An 18,968-nucleotide genomic window follows, 5' to 3' on the forward strand; every position below is an offset into this window, starting at 1 on the left:
TGGACGTGCAAAACGACTGAAGATATTAAGTCTTGAGTTCTGAAAAATGCATCAAAATGGAGTGAGTTTGTGCTTAAAACATGAACAAATATCTGCAGATGGAGTATATAAACTTACTTCAAAGGGAAACAAGATTATCTTTCTGACTTCCATCTGCAGAGATTTGTTCTAGTTTTAAGCACAAACTCACTTAAGACTTAATATCTTCAGTCGTTTTGCTTCTTCTCCAGTAAATGTATCTTGATTTAGGATTATTTGTGCTGTAAAACAAGACTGAGGAAGAGCATGATTTAAAGCGCGTCTGTCGGTCGCTCTGTCATAAAAGCGTCGGGTCTTTATTGCGTTCTGCACCTGCGCTCTGAGATGAGCTTTTGTGAGGGTGTTTGAGAGAAACTTACACGTGTCCGAGCTCGTGAGCGATGGTGAAGGAAGAGCTCAGGCCGTTCTCCTCGCTGATGGAGCAGCTCCGGTACGGGTCGCACATCGTTCCCAGCTCCGCCAGACCTTCAGGTTCACAAACACACACACACACACACACACTTGGCTTTACAGCAGCTCTAGAATAAAGTTATTGTCCAGCTAAAGTTAGTTTGGATTGATTCACTTCCGTTGCAAAGATCATTAGTTATTAACTTATGGGCCGCTAACACACACTGTTCTAACAGGAGAACCCTTAATGCGCTCCGGCCGCTCACTCGCACAACAACAGTGTTTGGAGATCGAGAACACAAACCATGAAACAGGTTCCAAGGGGAAAGTTTTGAAAATGTTTGGAAAACGTGATCATCTCCGTGTAAACTTGGAAAACGCTGACGGCGTGCACGTGTAGTACGTGTTTAGTGTGCACGTTTGAATATATATGTGTGCAGGCGCCTTTCTTTACAAATTGACCTCACCAAATTACTTGTCTGGTCTTAAAAATTCATAATACAGAATATTTTGTCTCTTCCTCCGTATCCATGAATCCAGTATCCACCGCTTTTCCACTGGAAGGATCTCTGGGACGCTGAGATTGCGGGCCCTAAACACCTGCAGGGTCCCTGGGTCTGTGCATTCATGAGCACAGCTGGCCCTGTGTGATGACCTGATGACAGGCAAATCAAGCTCAGCTGACAGACTGGTTCTGCTTCAGGAACCAGATTTCACTACAGGAACCAGATTAAGTGACACACTAATGAAAATGTCCTGCATATGGCCTACTATTATGAAAAACTGAAACATATGTGAAAAGATATGCAATATGCTGTATGATAAGAGCTGTTGTCACATGACTAAAAGATATTAAATTCATTAAAGAAAAACACCTGTTCCGTCGCATTTTCAAAAAAATGTTTTGTAATAGTGCCAGTGTGAGATATAGTGTGTATTAGTGTAATAGTGCCAGTTAAGTGTGATTTCATTTTGACTTATCACAAAGGAGAAAAAACGAACTATTATTTAAAATACGAAATATAAAAAATGATGCACGTTGAGCAAGAAAAAAAAGTAATTTTGAGTTTAAAAAGGGATTTTTTTTATTTAATGTGAAATGGTATGTAGTACAATAAGCACACAATAAGTTTGAAATAATTCAAGTCAAGTAGTCAAGTATTGAAAAGTCAAGTATTAGAAAAATACTCAAGTATCAGAAAAATCAAGTATTAGAGTCAAGTATTAGAGTCAAGTATTAGAAAAATACTATTAAAACACTATGGGCCCTATCTTGCACCCAGCGCAATTGACTTTGTACAGCGACGCATGTATCATTCCTATTTTGCACCCGCGCACAGCGGACTTTTCCCTCCACAGACGCACGTCGGTAAACTAGGAAATACATTTGCGCTCCCGGGGCGGTTCAGCGAAAAGAGGAGGCGTGTTCCAGCGCAAACGTTCTCTGGTGCTATTTTGCAGTTTCAGAAATCAATTCCTCCACTGACCAGGAGAAACCTCGTCTAAAGTCAGTGGCGCGTTGCGCATGTTATTCAAATGCTATTTAAGGGTGCATGCTTGGCCATAATCAATGTAGCGTGTGCACAACGCACATACACTTTGATTCTCTCATCTACACACAGAAGCAGCAGTTTTCATTTTTGCAAATCATACATTATTACAATAGATAGATAGATAGATAGACAGTTTATTATAAAAGCATAAATCTAGCTTTTACACATTTACCCAAATTATCATACGCCTGTTTAACCGAAGCTAATCTGTGTGTGTTTCTCCATCCCCAATGTCACTTCTCTGTGTTTTACGGCCCTGACGAGAACGTCGGTCTCCTCGGCTGTGAACCGCTCCTGGCAAATCCGCCGTTATAATAGCAATCCGCCATGGAACAAGCGCTCCTGCTCTTAAAGGGAATGTGAGATGTCGCTCTGATTGGTTTATTTCACGTTACGCTCAAACCACACCTATGAGTAATGAAGTGACTTCAGACCAACACATTTTAGATTTGTGATCCGCCCACAAAGTTACTTGCGTTTCGCGCTTGATACTTGCGTTTCAGACCGTTAAAATAGGGCCCTGAATGTGAAACAGTATGCATGACTAGAATATATTGAATAAATAAATGCATGAATAAATAAATAAATATAAGTTATTTTGCATTTACAAAACATTTTTTTTAAATGTGTGGCAGTCTGATCAAATAAGTCAAAGAGGGAAAAAAGTGCTTTCACATGACCACACTAGCATTTTGCGAGCATAACCCAACTGTACGTTACAGGTTTTGATTAAACAAATATAATCCTTACCTAACGTGTCACACTTGTCTTTTGCTCGGCAGATGTCCTGCCTGAGAAACAAACACACTCATGACACAACACACACTACACAAGTGCTTATGATTTAATCAAGTTCAATCCACTGTGTCGTAATGAAAATCACATGATCAAAGGAGTGACTTAAGAAGGCAAAGGTTATGAGGTGGAGAGGTCAAAGGTCAAGTTGAGGTCACCTGGTTATGAGAAGGGCCGTGTCATGATGACCCGGGTGACTGTCGTCCAAAACATTGTGGCTTTGTTGCCACGTGCAGAAGTTATGAAGTGTCGCAGTGGCGTAGAAGTTTATATTCGGTCCTTCCTGAGGAAAAACACACACTTTAAAACACAAAGCAATTTATTATAGCTGATCGGAGCAGAATAATGATTCAGGTGTTGCTCGTTCATGTCTCAGGACACTATTATTTCACTGAAGTATCAAGCCTGTTTTTCCAAAACTTCCACACAAATGACTCGGCTCAGATCATTTGATGAGAAGTGACTGAGATCATATTGAGATTGTCTTGAGCAAATCTGAGCACAGTTTGAGACATTATTTAGATCACTTCTTAAACTGTCAAAGAGACACGTGTAAGATTATTGTGGGCTTTTTCTCTGGAGAAACATCATTTAATCTTCACTGCTGTCTAGGAGAAACAACTGAGAACTAAAAGAGATCTCATGTTGCTCATTTATGTCTCAGGGCACTTAATGCGTTATTACACTAAAGTATCAACCTTGTCTCAGATGTTTCCCCTAGACTTCCACACAAATGACTCGGCTCAGATCATTTGATGAGAAATGACTGAGATCATATTGAGATTGTCTTGAGCAAATCTGAGCACAGTTTGAGACATTATTTAGATCACTTCTTAAACTGTCAAAGAGACACGTGTAAGATTATTGTGGGCTTTTTCTCTGGAGAAACATCATTTAATCTTCACTGCTGTCTAGGAGAAACAACTGAGAACTAAAAGAGATCTCATGTTGCTCATTTATGTCTCAGGGCACTTAATGCGTTATTACACTAAAGTATCAACCTTGTCTCAGATGTTTCCCCTAGACTTCCACACAAATGACTCGGCTCAGATCATTTGATGAGAAATGACTGAGATCATATTGAGAGCTCTTAAGTTTTGATGGCAGACTTTGGGGTCTTGAGCAAATCTGAGCACATTTTGAGACATTGTTCAGATCACTTCTTAAACTGTAGAAGAGACGTGAGATTAATGGGTCTTTTTCTCTGGATAAACATCTGATACTTCAGCAAAAGTCTCCATTTAATCTCACTGCTGTCTAGGAGAAACAACTGAGAACTAAAAGAGATCTCATGTTGCTCATTTATGTCTCAGGGCACTTAATGCGTTATTACACTAAAGTCTCAACCTTGTCTCAGATGTTTCCCCTAGACTTACACATAAATGATAAAGCTCAGATCATTTGATGAGAAAATATTGAGATCATATTGAGACCTGTGAGTTTTGATGACGGAATTTGGGGTCTTGAGCAAATCTGAGCAGAGTTTGAGACATTATTGAGGTTATTATTGAGACAAGTGTGAAATTATTGGCTTCTTTTTCTCTGGAGACACATCTAAGACACTGGAGATTTTAGAAAAAAAAGTCTCCATTTAATCTCACCGCTGTCTAGGAGAAACAAATGAGAACTTAAAAAGATCTCATTGGTCTTTTGTCAAAAGGATGTTTTCTGATGTACCTGTTCATTATGTATGACGATGAGTTTGACAATCATGATGTTGATGAGGTTTCCTACACTGGGGTCTCTGTAGATCGCAGCAACCTGAAACGACAGAGGCAAAAATACCCATAAACCACTGCTCTTCCAAACATACTGATAAACCACACTGACACAGCAGATATTGACCTCCATCTTTGAAGTCAAGTTTCTATCAATTACGTGTCCTGGTAAAAACAGAAGTCCTTTCTATCTTTTAACAATTTTGAAAAAGTTATCCATGCTTTTATCACCACAAGGCTTGACTTATAATTCATGAATTCTGTCTTTCTGTGCTTTGTTGTTTACTTGTGTCTTTGTCTGTACATTGGTTAACAGAAGTTGTTTTTAATTGTGCTTTATAAATAAATTGAAATAGAAATGTATCTCATGAATCATGTTTGAGGGGTTTTCCTGCCCAAAAGTCCAATGACTGTCCTGCTCTAGATCTTCTAAATCTTCTAGCAAAACTTCAAATCCTGTCGTAACTCTGAGGCGATCCCACCGGAAGGCATTAGTTCACCATAAACACAGTGTTTATAAGAAGCCAAAGGGGAAACTCAGACAGACGGCTTCAATTACACAGAGAGACAGACATCTCCACTATAAATCACTGTCAGACGCACTAATGCAGTCTTCTGATTGGCTGAGAGAACACGCCCACACCACTATGACATCATCAGAACACTAATACTCAATCAGCGGTATCATGCCGTTCCCCCGTTAAACTTTCGTTCGTCTTCTGAACACAAATGAAGATCTTTTGATGAACCCTCCATTGGTGAGCATAAGAGACTTTGAAAAACAACTTTTGACCAGTCATGTTACTGGGGTGTGTTTACCGTACACTGGCGTAACTCGCTGCTAAACTACAGTAGTACGACGCATCGTTGAAGAAATCCACGTTGAAGAGTCACGACTGTTTCCCGAAACCATATCGTCGCAAATTGGTCGTTCAACCACGTTGGTTAATGATGTCACGTAGATGTTGGAGTAATAACTTATTTTAATGAATCTGTTTGAGATCGAATTAACGCTCGATGTTTTGATATAAATTACGATCATGGCATCTGAGGACTATTCCTCATTTTTCTCAGTTATTTTGCTTTATCTCCAGATTCAATCATAGACTCGTTCTTACGCACTAGAGCTCGTTCGCACATGCGCACTCTTCAAAAAAGACCTAAATGACATGTGTATGTATTGTAAATAAAAGACAGGTTGTACTGAATGCCAGCTTGATTATTTGTCTCAAGATCAGGATTTATTGAGTCCACATGTGTAAACTAGAAACTCTTCTTCTAACCACAGGTCGAGGTCTAGAGCTGTCGTTACACACACACAACTCTGCGATGCTGTTTGCGAATGTTCGTTGGAACGATGGTTTCGGGAAACACCGACTCGTTCAACTGCTGATTTGGAAATTGCGAACATTGGTTAACGATGCTTTCGGGAAACACACCCCTGATCAACATTCAGTTTTTTATTTGCATATATAAAAGGCAGTCTAATGATCTCTGAAACTCCAGTGTGAATGTGCTCTTACTCTCACTGACAAAAATGACCATGGTATTCTCTGAAGGATCTGGTGTAAATATCGTCCATATGTTGTTTTGAACAGTTTCTACTCATTTATATCTGGATTTAAACCCAAAACTGGCCCATTAAGTCAAAATATATGGACCGAAGCAGAGCGGGTGGTCAGAAGACCCCCTGATGGATCATATCAAAGCACAGCCTTGTGGGTAAAAAAGTCCAGCCAAGTTATTATGGAGTAAATCAGTGCTTGAGGTATGGAACCAATTATTGATTAAAACTATTTAATAGACTTCAAACAGACTGAGCGCTCATAAAACCGACAGCAGATTTATGAGCTCAAAAACAAGTTGTTTTCTCCAACAATAATACATAAATCTAACAACATTTTAAATCTTTATGGTATAAGAGAGAGAGAAAAGAATAAAATGTTGATTTACTTACTACTGACATGATTGTAAGTATGTAGTGCTCGAGGTTTCGGCCGTGATGGCGGAGCATCTTGGTGTCGGCCGTGACCATGAGCTCGACGAAGCGCGGGTACGATAGGAAACGTTTCTTGCGTGAACGGGAAGTGCTGGAATCATCTCGGGAATGAGCTGAGCGCTTCCGCATCGTTTCCTGTATCGACATCACTTCCTCTTCCAGAGTTCTGTTGCTATGGAGACTGATGTGATCGTTGTCGTGATGTTCTGTGGGAAAAGAAACACAACTTCGTAAACCCTTTTACAGTAAAAATGAAATCAATATATTAGATTAATGAATATTTAAAGGCAGTATAAGTACTACAAATGATTTAAATATGTATTTTTATTTATATATTTTAATGTTTAACTAATAAACATTATATTTAGAAATAAAACATTGAAATAATAATTAATACTAATTTATATACAAAAATATATCATTCATATTTAATATAAACGTTATGAGTTATTAGTAGTATTATTAGTATTATTAGTACTATTCAATATACAATTTAATAATAACAAATACTTTTTTAACAACAAATCTTTATAGCCCCTTTTACTGCATTACAGTCAAAATTAAATGAATATATTAAATGAATATATATGTAAAGGGAGTATCATTACTACAATGATTTATATATATATGTATTTTTATTTATATTTTATTTATAAGTATTTAAAATATTTAGAAATAAAACATTACAATATTATTAATAATTGTTATTTATTTCTAAACATATTTATGTACAAAAAGAATATACATAATTAACTTTTAATATAAAAATTATAATGTAATAGTTCAGAGTTTCATTATTAATAATATACATATTACAATATAACAACAATTATTATTATTATTTTATTTCTAAATATTTTGTTTAAATATATAAAATCGAAAAAAATTATGTTTAATTGTAATTATATATATATATATATATATAATATATATACAATATATTATAAATAATAATAATAATAATAATAATTGTTCTAAATATATTTACATAGAAAACTATAAATATAAATTATTAATATGTAATATGTTACAGTTTATATTTTAATTTTAATTTTAATATAAACATTACCAATTATTAATACTATACATATTACAATATAATAATAATAACAACAATAATACTAATTTATTATTATTATTATTATTTCTAAATATATTGGTTACATATGCAAAAAATAGAGTTTCATTATAATATTATAACTATTATAATATATTATAAAATCATCATTATCATCATCATCATCATCAATAACAATAATAAAATGAATATTGAAACTGACGGTGTTTCCTCTGCAAACAGTGTGTCTTTGACAAAAATCCCACAGTGTATTGTCAGACAGTGTTTCTCTGAGATAGTGTGAGGCCGGCGGAGCGACTGATGTAAACGCTGAAGCGCAGCTCTGATACACACCACATGTGGGATTACATCACAGCGGCTCGTGCTGGAAAACTGATTCCAGATCAGCTGAGAGAGACCTGATGCTGAAACCACTGCACTGATGGCTTTACCCTATAAAACATGTGTGTGTTCAGATCAGGGTCTGGTGTGTGAACAGAGGTCTTGAGTGAGAGCGCTGCCAAATACACACACACACACCAAACACAAGACTTCAGTCCATTGAGGAATCTGAGAGAGAACACAGAGAGAGGAGCAGAGGAAGAGCTTTGGACTGAAGCCCGTAAGAGACACTTTCTGTCCCGTTCACACACATCACACACACACCACAACCACAGCCATTAAACACACGTCTGCTACTTTAAATGATAATTTTAGAAAAGTTTAACTAAAAAAAAAAAAAAAAACTAAAAAAAAAAACTAGACGTGTAAACTATAGATTTAAAAAAAAAAACGAATAAAAATATCAAAAACACAACAAAATTACTAAAACTAAAAATTAAAATGAAAACAACTAAATGGTACTAAATATTTATATATATATATATATCCAATTTTTCAATTCCCAATTGCTTTATTGGCATGACTGCAAATAATCCAATATCCCAGGAATAGTCCCAGATCCCAGTGGGATTTTGTGTGAAACACAGAGAAACGAACTGGTGTCACACAAACTCAAGCGCTACTGTTCAGGGAAAATGTGTCTTGAATAACACTGGGTTTTAATGTTCAATTTGAGGTCGGTTTAGGCCACTTCCTATCATCATCTTCATCTTCATCTTCATCTTCATCTTCATCATCTTCATCTTCATCTTCATCATCATCATCATCATTGAGCCGAATGCTTTGAACAAACTCCAGCGGTCCAGCAGGAAAATCTCCAGAAAATGAAGACGACACGCTTTACGAGGACATCTGCCATGTGTTTATTCACACACACCGGACGACACACAACCAGCGCACTGTAAACCCTGCGCACGGGTCACGGGTGTAAACTACACACACACACATGCTCACGGGTCAGTCGGGACCTTTGACACAAGCCTGGACTTCTTCACAAACTAATGCTGATCTAAACATGAGATCATTGATGGAAACCAGTAAATCATGAGAACGAGACTTTAGTTCAAGTGGACAGTCATAAAACACACTGACACTGAGACCTGGAGCAACGGCTCATTCAGGCACATTCCAGAATACAGCTCATCGATTTTATTATAAGAATTAAAAAATAAATTAAAAAATAAATTTAGCAAAAACAGAACACACTAAAAAAAATATTAATATAGATATATATTTTTGGTTTAAAAAAATATATACGATAAATAAAAATAAATATTTAAATATTAAATGAATAAATAAAATAAAATAAATTAATGAATATATTTAATTTTAAATGTATTGAGCAAAAATAAATAAATCAAAATAAATACGTTAATAAATAAAATACATTAAATATATTATTTATAATAGCTAAAATAATACATAAAAATAAATATTTAAATAAATATATTTAGCAAAAATCAAATAAATTAATCATTAAAATATATATTTAAATTAAATACATTTTAAAATATATTTAGCAACAATTACTTAAAAAAATATATACACTAATAAACACAATTTAAAGCAAATGAATAAAAGTATGAATATCTCATGCCATTTTGTTTCTCAAAAGTATCCCGTTTAAAAGGATGTCATGATACTTTTACTTGAAACCAGATGAGGACCATTTTTAGGTCTGCTTTTCAATGACAATAAGAAACTTCAAAAACATTCATCAGAAACAAGTGATTCATCATCTTCACCAGGTTATGTCTGAAAACATGCAGACTAGTTATTAAGAGCAATCTCTGGAAGATCCAGACGCCTGACTGAGTTTGGACAAGAGCCCAAAAGATGGATGATGCTTTTCCCACTCGTTTATGAAAATTATGATTCTGATCATTTACAATGAATAATATTAGTGTAATGGATCTGTTCAGATCATAAACACCAGTGTTATTTTAGTACTATTGTTACTAGTTTGTTTTTTATATTATATTTTATTTTAGTTAATGTTTATTTTACTTGCACTAATGAAAATGTTTTAGTTTTAGTTAATGAAAACAACCCTGATAAACACTAAACATGAGCAATGGCGAAACTTGACACTCCTAAACAGAAAACATGTCAAAAACGGCCTCAACGAAACACACACACACACACACTCGTCTCCTGAACAGCAGACAGACGAGACGAATCGACCCGTATCGCCCTCAACCCTCTTCTCTTTCCGTACGCCCGCCGGTCACATGACCCGAAGAGCCAGATAAACGCCAGCATGAACGCACTGATCTGAACGCCAGGAGCATGCTAACATCTCAAAGCAGCGCTTGAAGCTTAACCCTAAACTCAAATTGAAGACGCTTGTTCTACCATTCGAGATATTTAAAACTTTTTCATGACTTTCTTTTATATTCACACATAAACTCCTAATTACCTTTAACAGTCCACAAATCTGTTTTAGTCACAAACCTTAAAAAATCCAGATGAATGTTACGTTAAAGTGGCTATACTGCATGTAGAACTCAGAAACCCGTGTTATTAGCGACACCGGTGGCCGTTAAGTGAACTGCAGGCCGCAAGTATTGCGAATCACTAAAACTTTACATGAAATTTAAATTAAACTACTAAATAATACTAAATGTTAGTTCTATGTACTGGTTACATGTATAATGAATTACATTTCAGAGTTTCATTATACTATTATAAATATTACAATATATTATAATAAATAATAATAAATAATAAGGCCATAATAATACTACAGCTTATTATTTATAATAAGTAAATTATTAGGTATATATATATATATATATTTATATATATATATATATATATATATATATATATATATATATATATATATATATATATATATACTGTATATTTACTGTATATATATATGTAAACAAAAAAACAAATATATATATAAACAAAAACTAATGAAAATTACAAAAAAAACCCCAAAAAATGTATATTATCGGCTAAATATTACACTATATTATAAATAATAATAATGATAAAATTAACCATTTTACATAAAAAGGCTGAAAATTACAGTTATGATAGTTTGATTATAAAGTTCAGACTATATAGATCTGACGATGTGAGTCTATAGTTTGAATGAATCCCTTTTCTTTGCATGACAGATTAACATTACAGTACAGACGGGTTTCCTCTGTTACCCTGAACATTGTATAAGCATCGTTTCATGTGTCATTGAACAGAAGAGAGGCTCTCGGGAGTGTAAACGTCACATCCTTTTGATTTTTCTCAAGTCCTTCACATAAAAATCAGTCTACAGGCTTTCATAGACAACCTAGGAAGTCTCATTTTTTTACTTTCGTTACAAGCTGCTCACACATTTGCAATAAAACGCGATTAATACATGAAAGTTCTCAAACACAGCCCCTTTAAGATGTTCAAACATCTGAATCTACATAAACTCGACATGGTTTTGAGCTTCTCTGATGACAGAGAGTGTAAATGGATCCACATCCAGGTGTCGAGATGAAGCACTTCAACAGCCCTTATTATGGAAACGCATCTCTCAACACGTCTCAAGACGAGCTAGACGTGAGATCAGCGCTGACGGAGAACCACAGAAACTCACCAGTGTTGTTTTAGTATCACTCAGGCACTTTTTTACAGCATTTCAACAATGTCAATATTCACTATATCACACAGATTCTCATATCATATCACTCAAACTAATACCAAGCAGCACTACAGATGTCAGACTGAGACGTTGTGTGCGTTTCTAGAGTCGATCAGAGGACGATTTATCCGTCAGACACAATCAAGAGATCTGAGATGGACGTCTGCGACAAACACTCACCCGTATCTCGTGAGAACAATCGCTTCAGAGATAAAGATACAGCGTTTGTTCTCCGCCGTTGTCCGTTTCAAAAGAGTGCTCACGAGGAGATGACGAACACCCTCATCCTCTCGATTCAGCAGACGCAAACACACCAAAACATGTTCACGCAGCAAAGACAAATCACACATTAATATCTCAAACTCGGCTCAGACCTCAAAACTCAATCGTTTCTCAGTGAATGATCTTCACATTTATCTCACAGCTCTTACTGGATGATGACTATTTCTTTTTCATCAGTCTGTACTAGAGAGTGTGATCAGATAGCTTGTCCACTTGTAAAATCAAAATCAAAGATACTATATATTGTTCGAACTTCGATGACAATGATTGGACTGAAAGACTATGCTAGTATCAAATATAAAAGAGGCTAACAGGATTTTAAGTGACCGCTCTCATGAACTCTACCCGTCTGGAAGAAGGTACAGAACTCTCTGTTATAAACTAAACAGGTTTAAAAACTCTTTTGTACATCAATTAGACTGTTGAACATAAATTAGTGAAGTTATTTATTTGTATGTGTATGGTGTGTATGAATATTTAGTGTATTTTTTTTTTATGTATCAGGTTTTGGCGAAATGCTGGCTATGGAGTCCATTACAAATTTCCCTATAAGGGACAATAAAGTATATTTCATTTAATTTCATGCCTCGTGACTCGCTTGGGCAGAAAAATCTGAGGCATTAAAGTTGATATATAAACTAAACGCACCTGAGAACTTCATTAGTTTAACTCATAAAAGAGTAAAAAGCGACCTTTGAGCAATAAACATTCAGGGAAGCATAACGTCATCGTCTGTCCGCTTGGCATCCTCTAAACTGGGACAGTTGGCACGATCCGAACACATCCCATCTTCCCTTTCATCCTCCTCTGTCTCTCTCCATCCAATCGCAGCTCTGATTTAAGACAAGACTCCTCTTTCAAGCCAGACATAAAGAAGTGCCCCATCACTGACCCTCACAAAGACAGGCTTTATGTGTCCGCACAACCTGCTGAGGACGGAGAAGAGAAGAGTCCCTCGACCCATCCAAAGAGAGTCCCGCTACAGCAACCCAAGCTCTTTTAGGACGCCTGAAGGATAGTTTGAGTTGAAATTATGATGATCAACACATAATCATAAGACATCAGTCATTAGTTTTCTAACCAAGGTTTGAGTATCACTGTAGTTGTAATAAATACGGGCGTTACAGAAGGTCATGTGATCTGAATCTGAAATAAACAAGACTTTTACACAGGTTTTAAATAGTCTTTTTTTGACTTGTTTTCCAGTAAATACGTCTATAAATTCTTGAAAGAAGATAAAGGGATATTGGGTTTGCATTGGGAACAGTGTTGGGGAAAGTTACTTTTAAAAGTAATGCGTTACAATATTGCGTTACTCCCTAAAAAGTAACTAATTGTGTTACTTAGTTACGGAAAGTTTTATGGAAAGTAATCTAAGTTACTTTTCGCTACTTTTTCTCACCTCGGCTGGGCTTGATTTTTTGTTTTATAAAAACAAAAAAGTAATATTTTTTGGCAAATGTAAAGGCACTTTCACACCAAAAGTGAGATGAATAAGCCTCAGGCTGAAGGAAATGCAAATTCATGCCTGTCATTTTAAAGCCATTCTGGATGAACTCTTACTTCAGCAATAAAAACTACTGAATTCATTATTTTTTGATTATTCAGGTTCAGGTTTCAGGTTTCTTTATTTGTACCCGTAGGTATATTTGGTTTACAGTATCAGAGTGTCATCCATACATTTAGACAAAACACAAACAATAAAAACATTTGACGATACATAAAATGAGAAATATATAAATAATTATAAAGAATAAACTAGCATAGCTTCTGTGTCATCTATGTGTTTTGTTCCTCTGATTAATGGCTGCTGGAACAAAGCTATTTTTATACCGCTTTGTTCTGCTCTTTGGAACTCTATACCTTCGTCTGGATGGAAGAAGTTGAAATTCACTATGCAAAGGATGGGCATCATTGTTTAAAATTGAGCCAGTTATCTGCTGTAACTGTCTGGTATACAGGGACACTGGGCTTAACTGAGACACTCCAATCAACTTACTGGACCATTTAACAATTTGGTTTAGGGAATTTCTGTTTTTTAAGGATAGATTCCCAAACCATGACACCATACAAAAAGATAAAACTGATTCCATAAAAGCTCGATAAAATAGGACCATGATGGTTTTGTCAACGTTAAAGTAAGATAGTTTCCTCAGACAAAACAAACGCTGGTGCCCCTTTTTGCACACAGCTTCACAATTTGCCTCAAAATTTAATTTTGAGTCGATAATTGTCCCAAGATATTTATAGGATTGAGTACATTCAACTGTTTGACCTTTGATGAATGTGACTTCATGTGTATGAGTATGTTTTCTAAAATCAATGATCATTTCTTTTGTCTTTATTATGTTTAACTGAAGGTAGGACTCCTCACACCACGTGACAAAGTCATCAATTATCGGGCCGTGACAGGTCTCATTGTCCTGAAGCCTACTGACAATTACAGAATCATCTGCATATTTTATGATGGTCCTATTTTCATAACTACTCTGACACATGTTTGTGTAGAGGATAAACAAGAGGGGCGAAAGTACACATCCTTGAGGGGAGCCAGTTGAGGAGGAGACTGGGTCTGACAGCGTTCCATTTACCTTAACTCGTTGTGTCCTATCAGTTAAAAAATCTAAAATCCAACCCACAAGATTTTTACTCAAATCGAACTGTTCTGCTAGCCGACTGATTAAAATATGTGGTTGAATTGTATTAAAAGCAGACGAAAAATCAACAAACAAGAGTTTAGCGTGAGACCCAGTTTCTTCCAAGTGTTTAACAATTAGATTCAGCAAGGTAACTGTGGCATCTTCTACTCCTCTGTGTTTCCTATAAGCAAACTGCATTGGGTCCAGTGCATGCTCCGTTTTCCATAGTATATCTGACCTGACAAATTTTTCTAAGATTTTCATTAAAATTGACGTGAGAGCAATCGGTCTAAAATCATTATGGGTTTTAGGGCGACTTGATTTAGGAACAGGAACTACCACCGCATCCTTCCAAACCTTGGGTACATGCTGTGTCTGTAAAGATTTATTAAAAATAAAATGAAAAATAGGACTCAGTTCCTTTGCACAACATTTAAGTAAACGACCACATATTTTGTCAGGTCCGTGACTCTTAGTTACTTTTACTGAGCGAAATGCTTTTTCCACACTTTTTTGGTCTATTTCTGAGTACTGGTTATCTTCAAATTTATTTCTCAGATCCTTAATTTCATTTCTAAAATCAAGCATATCAAAACGATTAAAGAATTGGTTAAGCGAATTTGCAAGCTCAGTATCAGAGTTAAAACCATCAAGGGTTACCTGGCTGCTGTTCTTAGAGTTTCGGAGGCCTGTTATCGTTTTCATGCTAGACCAGGCTGAGCCAAGATTATTTGCAGCCATCTTGTTTTCTAATTCAGATTTATAGATATGTTTTGCTTTTAATATTTCTATTTTCAGCTCCTTACTAGCTGTAAGCATGTCTGAGACTACTCCCTGTTTAAAGGCAAGTTTCTTTTTCTGTATACTGGATTTAAACAGATTTGGTTACCCATGGCTTATTATTAGGATAAATTTTAACTAGCTTACAGGGAATGATCATATCCCTACAGAAGGCTACATATGAGCATGTTACATCAGCAAGTCTGTCCATATTAATATGGTTGAATCGGTTTATCGGTCCGCAGCAAAGACATTGGTTAATAAAGTGAGATTAAATACATTAAGTACACTATTTTTGTGTTATTTAACATATTGCAGGTTTGTGTAATATTCTGAATATGCATTTAACTACTTTTATTAATTTTGAGGAATACTGAATCTGTTTTTGAGCAAGTAAATTGATTCTCACATTAATCTAGAACTACAGTAACCATCATGTTCACACGCTTATCTTTGCACTTACAGGAGAGGCGTCAAGCAATACATGGGAAAACTAAGTAACTTGAGTTACTTTTTTGAAAAAGTAACAAAGATATTTTGAAATAAATGTAAAAGTAATGCATTACTTTACTAGTTACCTGAAAAAAGTAATCTGATTACATAACTCCAGTTACTTGTAATGTGTTACCCACAACACTGGTTATGAACACAAATGTTTTTTGTCTAACTGCACTAAAAAAAATTCTTTTTTACTTAGTGTAGTTAGTTTTATATATATCATATGTGACATTGTTGGCAGATATTTGTTCTTGCTTTAAGCACAAAATCACTTAATTGTGATGATTTTGTCAGAAAGCAAGTCTTAATATCTTCAGTCATTGTTCTTCTCCAGTAAATGTATCTTGATTTAAGAATGTCGAGATATTTGTGCTGGAAAACGAGACAGAAACACTGAGGACGAACATAATTTTTGCAGTGCGTTAGTTATGATACAGTGTTCACTAAAACCCTTTAAATGGGTTCATTTCGTGTCTTCAGGCTCAGATGACTGAACACACAGACCCAGCTGTGTGTCATGCACAAAAACAATTACCTAACAACTACATGAAGCGCTTCCCCCATAAAGCCCGAAGATCCTGGTTAATCTGTCTGCCTTTGCAGCATTCATCTGGAGATCTGGCACTCCTCAAACACAAAACAAACAGAGCCGCTCTGAAACTGAGCTGTCCTGGCAACTCTGAAGCCAGCGAACGCACTACGCCAGATTAAGTCCAGACGGCAGCGCTGGCTTGGGCGTGTGTGTGCCGCGAGCGAACTGAGCTTAAACACTTCTGGATCTCTGGCACTGGCGGGAGGAGAGAGGGGGGGCGGCAGGTGCACGAGCGCACAGGTGATCAACCTCACACGAGACCCTTTAAAGGGGTACTTCAACCAAAAGTGAAAATTACCCCATGATTTACTCACCCTGAAGACATCCTAGGTGTTTATGACATTCTTCTATCAAAGTTCTATTAAAAAAATGTCCTGGCTCTTCCAAGCTTTATAATAGCAGTGAATGACTGTCCAAATCCATAAAAGTGCATCTATGCACGTTTATGATGGATAAATGCACTTTTATGATGGATAAATGCACTTTTATGATGGATAGATGCACTTTTATGATGGATAGATGCACTTTTATGATGGATAGATGCACTTTTATGATGGATAGATGCACTTTTATGATGGACAGATGCACTTTTATGATGGACAGATGCACTTTTATGATGGATAGATGCACTTTTATGATGGATAGATGCACTTTTATGATGGACAGATGCACTTTTATGATGGATAAATGCACTTTTATGATGGATAGATGCACTTTTATCATGGATAGATGCACTTTTATCATGGATGAATGCACTTTTATTGACTTCTAAACAGAAACAGCCATTCACTGCCATTATAAAGCTTGGAAGAGCCAGGACATTTGTGTTCGCCTGAAAGAAGAATGTCATATACACCTATGATGACTTGAGGGAGAGTAAATCATGGGCAAATTTTCATTTTTTGGTGAACTATCCCTTTAAGGCAAGGCATTTCAGCCGCAGCCATCTTTAAAACAGCTGTTTCAGTCTTCAGTGTCAGTTCATTCTCTTTGAATGGGGAAACATCAAACTCTAAAGCTGTATTAAATTTCATATCTGAAATGCCAATGAAATCCACTGCAGTGACACAGTGACTTTACCAATCAGTGATTGGCTGTTTTATTTATTTACAACAGCTCACTGGATGGATAGTGACTCAATTGGATCTGTTTTTATTCTCATCTATAATTTTAGGAGAAAAATCTGAAAGCAAAGTTGATACACAACTGAGATCTCCATTAAATTTCCCGAGCAATGAAGGAGCAGCGTCTGAGACTCCTGAACATCAGTTATCAGTGTCTATTCCAGGAGAGACGCTGAGTAAGCGAGGTGTTAAACAGCAGATAGAGTGACTCATTAGTCCGGCCGTGACATGCAAAGCTTTGGAAATATTTTCCAGCAACACCCTGCAGTCTAATACACACTTAGATCTTTGCATTTCTAATCGCTTGTGCTTTATAATGGCACGCTTACTGGAGCATTAGTGGTGTTTGTTAAGTCAGTCATCACAGCTAGCGTTCATAGTGGTCAGATCTCTAACACCAAGTCTTAAAGTTCAGCGAGTGCATCGTCCTGCACGTCTGAATCATACTCAGAGATTCGAGCGAGAAAGAAACCTAGCAAAGACCCAGAAAACCGTAGCATCCACCTAGCAACTGTAACTAGGGGAATAAAGTTTGTAAACAAACTTTGATGTTGGCTTGAGAAGGCCTAGCCTGAAAGTTTGAAGTAATTGTAACGAATAGATAGATATATAGATAGATAGATAGATAGATAGATAGATAGATAGATAGATAGATAGATAGATAGATAGATAGATAGATAGATAGATCCTCTTGCAGCATCTCTTCTCTTCTCTGATGACGAGGGCGGAGCTATAACCTGTCACTCACATGAGATCCACCAATAGAAAACCACAACCATCCAATCAATTCCCCACAGACTCAATCAAGCCCCGCCCACATTTGTTCTCGTTCCAGAAGCGTTTCACTCGTATACGACACAATAGGGGACAAAAGAGGAGCATATCTTTCCTTTCTTGTCGAATGTAATACAGCAACACTGACACCGAATCATCTTCTTCAAAGTGTTCAGTATCTGTCCATCAAATCATTATCAGATTGAACCAAAGGCACCTTCAGATGAGCTCTTTTCATCCTCATCAGTCTCTTTGATGCACGACCCCGATCCAACGTCACTTCTTCACAACAGAGATGCGAAGGTGTGCAGATGAAGAGTTCACCACAAAAATCATCATTTACACCCTCATGTGCAAAGGCTCGTACGTCTAAACTGTTGTTTCATATGTCTAGGTTAAGCACTTGCAGTGTTTGAATGACATGTAAATGATGATTTCGGCATGCGTTATCTAAACAAGACTTTTTTGACTTGCTTTCCAGTAAATACATCTAAAAATTCTTGAAAGAGGATAAATGAACGCTGCATATTGGGTTTGCATTGGGAACAGTGTTGGGGAAAGTTACTTTTAAAAGTAATGCGTTACAGTATTGCCCTGATCTCCATAAAAAAGTAACTAATTGTGTTACTTGGTTACTTTTTATGGAAAGTAATGTGTTAAGTTACTTTTCGCTACCTTTCCTCACC

General features: G+C 36.2%; 1 protein-coding gene across 1 annotated transcript in view; it reads right to left on the minus strand.

Annotated features, from left to right (window-relative positions):
• LOC311283519 (A disintegrin and metalloproteinase with thrombospondin motifs 20) overlaps positions 1-18,968 on the minus strand; it is a 115,566-nt gene that overhangs the window by 83,118 nt on the left and 13,480 nt on the right. The window contains exons 4-8 of the mRNA XM_084397978.1: positions 6,453-6,700; positions 4,455-4,538; positions 2,936-3,060; positions 2,733-2,773; positions 399-504 (exon numbers count right to left, since the gene is read on the minus strand). Coding sequence (XP_084254104.1) covers positions 399-504; positions 2,733-2,773; positions 2,936-3,060; positions 4,455-4,538; positions 6,453-6,700 — 604 coding nt within the window. The remainder of the gene's footprint in view (positions 1-398; positions 505-2,732; positions 2,774-2,935; positions 3,061-4,454; positions 4,539-6,452; positions 6,701-18,968) is intronic.

This window comes from Rutilus rutilus (genome assembly GCF_951802725.1).
Source record: "Rutilus rutilus genome assembly, chromosome: 23".
In the NCBI taxonomy this organism is placed as follows: domain Eukaryota; kingdom Metazoa; phylum Chordata; class Actinopteri; order Cypriniformes; family Leuciscidae; genus Rutilus; species Rutilus rutilus.